The 8,146-nt window shown below is 33.4% G+C and overlaps 1 protein-coding gene across 1 annotated transcript; it reads left to right on the plus strand.

Moving 5' to 3' along the window:
* The first annotated feature begins 2,190 nt into the window (after positions 1-2,190).
* LOC119644471 (SUN domain-containing protein 2-like) lies at positions 2,191-2,874 on the plus strand. The gene has a single exon (XM_038044029.1). The coding sequence runs from the start codon at positions 2,191-2,193 to the stop codon at positions 2,872-2,874; it is 684 nt and encodes a 227-aa protein (XP_037899957.1).
* The last annotated feature ends 5,272 nt before the right edge of the window (positions 2,875-8,146 follow it).

The following is an 8,146-nucleotide window of genomic DNA, read 5'->3' on the forward strand; positions in this document are numbered from 1 at the left end:
CATATACCTCTTCTCGCCTTTTTCGACTCTCCATCCTGTTGTTCATCTATTTTAAGTAACACGTTTTCTAGTTTTTTTTGTGTTTTTTTTTTTTATTTTTTTTGTTTTTTTTTTTTGTTTTTCGTTTTTATGATTCATTTCACTCATTTGTGTGCTTTTTTTTTAATTAATACAACACACAATATAACGATAATTACAACAACAAAAGCAATAACAAACCATTAAATAATGTACTCGTTGTATGAAAGCGAGCGCACACATTGTTTAATTTCTTAAAATCGGAAATTCACAATTAACTTAGATTTATGGCGTGCATGTGTATTCGAATGTATTTGTCTGTAAATTTAGATCTCATAAATAAATCTTTATATTATGTGTGGAGCCTTAACACCTACATACATAATCAAAATAAAGGCTCTTCTAATGAATGTACAATATGTTCTCACCAAATTTACAATACAGCAGTAGCTGCTACAGATCTCCGAATGTGATTTTCTTTTTTCTTTCCCTTTTTTTTTTTTTTTGCAACAAAGAAAAAGGAAGAAAAGAATTTACAAAACCGCAATGAAATAATTATAAAATATTAAACTTAAGTAATTGCCAATTGACTCGCTCTAATTTTACAATCTATATGCAATGCAATTTTAACTTGAATGAGAAAAGGTCATCCAAACTTCAATCTGCTTAGGTTTAGAAAATGTCCTTTATCGCATAATATAAAGTAAAGCGGAAAGTTTTTATATTCCGAGTAGATGACGGAGTCGTGACTACCAAATTGGTGCTTCTGGGTTCAAAACTCGGCATAGTTTCATTGTAGTTCATTGTAGTTGGGCGTAGTTATAGTGAGTACTCAGTTGGCAAAAAGGCATAACACTTCCCGTTTGGATAATCATCCACTTGGCTTCGCTCACTTCCAATCCATCTCTTTCTTTCTTTCTTTCCTCATTTATTTCTGATCATCACCCATTCATACGTATAAAGCATATCTCTTGAGTGAGTAATAGGTCAACTTAAATAAAAAAAAATAAATAAATAAATAAATAAATAAAATAGACGAGTAAGAGGGCCAAGATTCTTCTTTAAATATTCGGCCCTACACGGCCCTCTAGTTAGCCACATAAAGACTTTTCAAAACAAGACGCTACATGGGAAGCGGTCGAAAAGATGCTTTGATACAAACTATTTTTAATAGTGTTCGCCTTTGTCCCCAAAAAAACACGTCAGTATACCAAATTTCATGAAAACGCATCAAAAATGACTAAAGATGCAATTCTTACCCGTAATTTGAAGCCATTGTGGAATGGAAGCGAATCATTCCATTAAAAATGACGATCCAGAAATATGAATCCTGGAAGAGTGGGGATCTGTATCCGATCCGTATATATCGAAGCAGCCGTAAATGGTAAATGGGGATGCACAATTTCTATCCGAGCAGTCCGCCGCAAATGCGGACCCACGATCCCAATCGGATTCACGATACGCTGAATGCAAGAAAGCCAGACAGACAGAGCAGCTTAAGTGGATTCAGAAAGTGAATCTGAATTGATCGCTATAAGGCAAGGTGAACTCATCTCAAATTCTTCTGGGCGTTGCATAACTCTGCGCAAGTTTAATATACCCTTGTACCGCAACTGCTGCACGGTGTAAAGGGAAAGTATTTTCTTTTCATTTATACATTGCATGAAATCCGTAATTGGGTAATGTAGGCGCCATGTTACTTATTAGATTGGATATATATATACATATATACGAATGGCGACTTCGAGCAACGAAGTTATGTTCGTCCTTTGAATCGCGAAATACTTGATATTATCTACTACTTGATCTTATTCTACTCAAATTCAACAAATCAACAACAGGTGACTCAGTCAGTGCTCTGCTATGTAGAAAATTTTGTTTTTTCATCTGATTATTATTATTATTCAGTCAACAATAGTTTTCAAAATGGATGATCACATCGTCAATGGTAATTGTGCCTAGAAAAATTATTGACAATTGTAGAGCTTTAAATTCAAAAAAAAAAAAAAACAAAAAAAAATATTTTTCCTAATACCGAACACAATTACGATGCGGATTTGCTTGGGTTATTTTCTGTTTGTAGCCTTGGGTTGTTTTTTAATTTATACCGTATTATCTGGATATATAGAAAATACCAAAAAATTAGAAAAATTGCGCAGAGATGTTAAAGAAATGGCACAAGTAGTATCGGCCAAGCCTGGTACTCAAACTGAATCGCGATTTTTGTCAGAAATTATCGAGAATGCTGTCAAGAAGTGTGTGACAAGCGTCTGGGATGACTTGTATGCGATTAAGAAAGCTATGAAAGCGCAACAATACCCATTTATCGCTTTAAGTAAATCATTATCAAGAATCGAAGAACGTGTAAACTACGCATCCGAAGATTTGGGGGCAAAAGTCATTTCTATAGAAGGGCAACCGGTATGTCCGCCAAACTTTTTAAAAAGATTATTAGGAATGGAATTCGAAACAAATCCACCAGTACAGATGCTTAAGACGGACATGGAGGCCGGAAATTGTTTTGCTTTTCGAAATGATAGTGCGATCGTAACAATTAAATTATCGGAGCCGGTGTTAATCGATCAAATCGGTTTAGAGCACATATCGAAAAAGCATACACCAGGCGAAGATAGCACAGCTGCTCCAAAAGATTTTGCTGTGTTCGCCATCAGCGAAAATCGGGACGAGCTATTGGGCAAATTTCGCTATGGAAACGATCAGAATAAATTGCGACAAACGTTCGCAATTATTCAGCCCATTAAAAAATACGACTTGCTACGATTTCATTTCAACTCTAATCACGGTCATCCCAGATACACTTGTGTTTATCGAATTTTTGTTCATGGAAGAATGTAAAGTTCTAGACTTTTCTTTTCTTTTTTTTTTTTTGCCTTAGCTCTACCGTTTTAATATTTCTTTATTTATGATGTTTGTTGATTTTTTTTTGGATTTTTTATATTTTTGGAATTTTGTTTTTTCTTATTTCTAGTTTACGAACAAACAAATTTTATTTTGTGGGATATATATTAAGAAATCAAAACAAAAATACGATTTTTGAAATTGTGTTCATAAAATGCAACCAATATTATTAGATTAATAAAATTTTCTATTTTTAAAACCAATCAGACGATACTTTATTAAAAAAAAAAGCCTCTTTTTTTTTTAGGCCTCTCACCTTAAATTCTTTTATTCGTTATCATTATTAACTTTAGCTTTATAGCGTAGCCTTGTTCATATAGCATAGTGTATATATATATATATAAACAAAACATTACTACACGCTCTTCTCTTCTTTTTCCTTTTTTTTTTTTCTTTGTTTTGCATATATATTTTATACATAAAAAAGCACTCAGACACTCTTTGAAAAACAGTAAACGCATCAAGATCGCATGCCAAAACCCACATGAAATCAAGCGCAGTACTGAACAGGAAATGACATCAAAATCTTTACAATTATATGATGTTTTATTGCTTACGTTGCGAGTGCTTACTTACCGTTTGCAGTGTAGTGCTTGTATTTGTTCGTTTATTACGTTAATGTTTGTGCATATCGTGTGCATATTGTGAAGCAGTTCATCTATCTATCATCACCACATTCAACCAAACTATTCGTTGAATTTTATCTGCGTTGTTTTATGTATGCTGGTCAGCTACTTAAAGTGTATGCGCTTAATATGGATTTATAGAATACATGACATATAGGTACATGTGTAAATGATTTTCATACGAGTACATGTATTCATCCTATAGATAGATAGATGCTTACTTTAATACATATATTAACAATGAATTTTATGATTTCATCAACACATCGTCATAACTGTCATCGTTTCATTGTTAGGCTGTTAAATTTTTCCCTTTTTTTTTTTTTCTTCATTATTATTATATACCATACTATAAATATATTGTCACTTATATGTTCATTGTCATTTATTCAATAGCAATTCAACTTTTAATATTAAATTACATTTATTATTATTTTTATTTTTTTTTTTTTTCTTTGTATATATTCACAATTGACTCTATAAAAATTATCATCAACGGAAATTCAAAGGACTGATAAACTTACGAAAGAAAATTAAGTAAACATGACTCATGTGTCAGAAGTTATTATAATTATTGCCGCAAATTTAGGCTGCTCTTGTAAATTGAAATGAATTTTCCGATTATCAGTTCATACTCGTTAATAATTTTAAAACATATTGATCTGTAACATCTATATGCATCTGATAGCATTTTAAAGAGCAAGCAACGAAAGATATAAACAATCGCTGAGCAATGTAAAACTTTTTCCCTGTGTCCAGATTTTTTTAAAAGCAAAAAAAGCATAAAACTGCATATCAAGGCTAGAGTTAACTTGAATTCGCAAGTTCTCTGTGTTACCCGTCAGCAATGTCTAGATTAAGTGCTTTCTTTATCTTGATTGTTCTAGAATACGGAAAAAAATTAAGGAGCGAAAAAACGAATACGTCACGACATACAAGTCATTTCTGAAAATGACACTTGAAGATAGTTCCCTCTCTCAAGCAAATTTCTAATTCCTTATGAATGCCCATTTCGTCCTGAGAGATCCTTAAACTATGATTTAATTTCAAAATTTAACTTATTGTGGCTTGATCCGACCCCAGTGGGCTTCAGATTTATAGGCAAAATTGTCACATTATAAATACTGGGCATAGGACGCTATTAATTTAGCTAAGACACAGGGTCTAGTGTTTGCAAAGCTTGACAATAATGTTTATTACAAATAGGTAGCCATCGAAAAGCAATTAAGAGGACGTAAGTTAACGATGCAAGCGATGCAGGCTATCATAGCATAGCCTTCATAACTGACCGAAGGCGGCTTCTCAACGACGTTAGAATAAGAAATTCTCCTCGAACACTGAATTCGATCCTGTTTGCTCTCCTAGTTTTATGAAAACGTTCTCTCTCTCTCTCTCTCTCTCTCTCTAGCCTAGGAAGCAATTAATAAACGAGGTTTTTCTCACTATCCCTATTCTTCTCGAGTACGTGTAACGATTTTTGTAAAACTTATTAGACGAGGAAGCCAAAGACGAATTTCAAGTTACTGTCATAACAAAAAGTGATTTATTCCCACTCTTTCCAAAAATAAAACTGAAGAGCAGTTTGTCATTCAACAGATCACACTTATGGCAAGCCCACCCTATCTTCACATCATTCGAATATCATGAAACGGTCTTTGCGACGCGTGCATTTTGAGAGAAGCAGACATTTTCCTGACAAGGACCTAAGCGCTGCTCAAGAAGCCGATTTTCTTTATAAAAAAAAGAAAAGAAGAAAACCGCTTATCGAAATCTCTCCTCTGAAACTCTGGTTTCGAACAGACACCAAGCCAACGCAACTTAAATGATCCAAATTTTTTTTTATTATTATATTTTTTGATGGTTTATTGCTAACCTATGTCTGTGATTTTTCCATCTACCATCGCCAGAAATTATGGAAATATTTACATCAACAGTTGCATCTATGGCCACTAAAGAGATCAACACTTCATGCTCATAATTAAAAAAAAAAGGAAAATAAAGACGACATTATCGAATCGGTGCGAGTTCCCTGACGAATATATTTGAAAAAATTCGTCGCATGTCCCAAACTTTGTTGCAAATTTGTAAGAAATAAAACGAACGAAGAATCAGAAAAACGCAAAAAACTTAAAACCCATGATATGTTAATGAAATATTAGATAAGTGTACCCGTTGAGACCCGATTCAGAAGATGATTGCAAGAAGACCATATTAGAATATTTTTGTATTAGCTCCTTCTGATAATCCCCTGATTTAATTTAACCCTGATTTACTTGGCTGTTTATGTGCTCAGTTATTTGGAACTTTGTTCATTAAAAACCACAAGATGCCTAATAAACAACTTGGTGGCAAGTTACTACTATGTTTTTGGCCTTCATCTACACAGAATATTCGATGACATCAACTATCTCATCCTCAATTCCACCGCCAAGAGTCTTTTTCTGATTGTCTTCGCAATAGTACATGATCTGCTTACAACCTTGCGTACCCATGTCCGAGCTACATATGAAGACAATTGATTTTGACACATATTCAATGAAGTTTAGTTGATTGTACTTGTACAACAAAACAGCTCTCTTTAGGCACATCATAGCCGCCAAAAACTCTTCACTCGCAATCTCACGCGAAAGCTTCTTTTTACCAGCACATATTTCGATCCATTTTTATTGGAAATTTATCAAGATCGATGTTTGCTACATCTGGCGCCAGTGCTTCTAACAATATTATGATAAACAGGTGGGCGGAAATGTTTAACAAATACTAACTTCTTTCCCGTCGTGCACCTTGAGTATATCCCAACTATTTTCCTTTCCATTCTGTATGTAATGCAAGAGGAATGGTTTTATGTAGAACGAGTCCGCAGGCAAAGGCACTGCACATATTTTAATGATTTTAACTATATTTTCATCGACTTTACTTATTTGACGACAGATAAAACCAAGGGATCCTAGAGTTTCTTCAAACATCGACAAAGTAAATATGTCAACTCTTTGCTGAAAAGGCTAAAAGCACCTAAATGCAAAGATATTTTCAATTATATAACGAGGGATAGGATTGCCGAGTTTCGGAATAAATATGAAAAAATTCTTTAAACAAAATTTCTACGTTTTTTATGCTATGATGAAAATTGACCTATAATTGTAAGTTGATGTAAAATTTAATTTCTTCTGAATTTTGAACACGTACCTCAATTTTTGAACCTCCCGACAATCATTCTTAAGGAAATTATATCTCTATATTCATCATAGTCAGTTCATATAAGAACAGAGTGTAATTTTTGGTGTTCTATGGCAAAAAATAAAAATTGTATTTGACAGTGTATGTGGTGTAGTGTAAGGTATTTAATAGTCTGCTTAGCTCGATTATAAGGTTTTCACTTGGGAAAATTACGATTAACCCGAAGCTTAACGAGAAATATTATGGACATGAAAAAGTTGAATTCGTTTATGTTCGATGCGGAGGTAACTGACCAGCGTAACTCAGTGTTTATTAGAAATTTAAAATATTTTTACTTGTATTTTCAAGTAGAGTAAGCATATCATGTCATGAGAAAAGTAAAGTGCACAGGTAATGCAGAAACTATTTTCATAAATTGCACCGTGAATGGACACACATTGTTATTCTTCGTTCCGTCCGTGGAATTGAGAATCAGTTGCGTAAAAAACCGCAATATGTTACTAAATAACAAAACCGCATTTTATCTAACCGCAATGGAAACAATGATGATTACACAATACTAAACACACATCACAGTAGTTACTTTTAGTTCTGCTATTATTGTTGTTTCTGCCATTGTTAGCTGGATACTAACAAAATTAAAGTAACATCTATGACAAAAGAGTTCGTTTTTTTTTTTTTTTTTTTTTTAGGAAATAAAAGGACGACATGGATGGATGCAGGTGCACGTCGTCGCAATCATAAACTTGAAAGCGACAACTAAGAGCGCTACACTCAATTATAAGGTAAGTTATATAAAATTTATATAAAAATTTTCATTTTCAAGCGAAATGTTTTGTAACGTAACGCTGAACGCCTCCGATCGATATATGTGTGCTATAGATTTTAGGCAATTGATAAAAATATGTTCAGGGTTTCGCCTTCTGTTTATCAGTTTTATTACAATATATCAGAGTTAAATCTGAACTAAATTCCCTTAGTTATCTGCTGCCCTTTTTATAATTTACAATAAAAGCCGAACAGAAACGTAGGGATGAAGCTGGACTGGTCATTGTTAGTATAAGCGTTTTTAGGCTTATAATCAGGAGATGAAATTATTTTACTTTTATTTATTTGTCGGATATACTTTTAGGTGAATCATTTTTGTTTAATCGATCTGTAGATATATAAGCCAATAAAAGTTCATATCGGCTGGTGTACTATGGTGGAACAATGACAACAGAAATCTCACGGATAGAGAGACAGGGAAACGGCCCTAAGGACATAGTCCGGATTTTATACTCTTTGAGTATATATACGTACGGTAGGGTCTATGAAGGGGCTATGTTTGAACTGTCACAACCGGAACGATAGAATAAGTGTGCATGTATTGGTAGATGTTTAATTTAAAAAGGTACAAATTTCCG

The sequence above is a fragment of the Glossina fuscipes genome, unplaced genomic scaffold (genome assembly GCF_014805625.2).
Source record: "Glossina fuscipes isolate IAEA_lab_2018 unplaced genomic scaffold, Yale_Gfus_2 117264, whole genome shotgun sequence".
NCBI classification, from domain to species: Eukaryota; Metazoa; Arthropoda; class Insecta; order Diptera; family Glossinidae; genus Glossina; species Glossina fuscipes.

What these genes read in the sequence shown, in the direction of transcription:
- LOC119644471 (XM_038044029.1), top strand. Translation starts at nt 2,191, where the DNA reads ATGGCACAAGTAGTATCGGCCAAGCCTGGTACTCAAACTGAATCGCGA.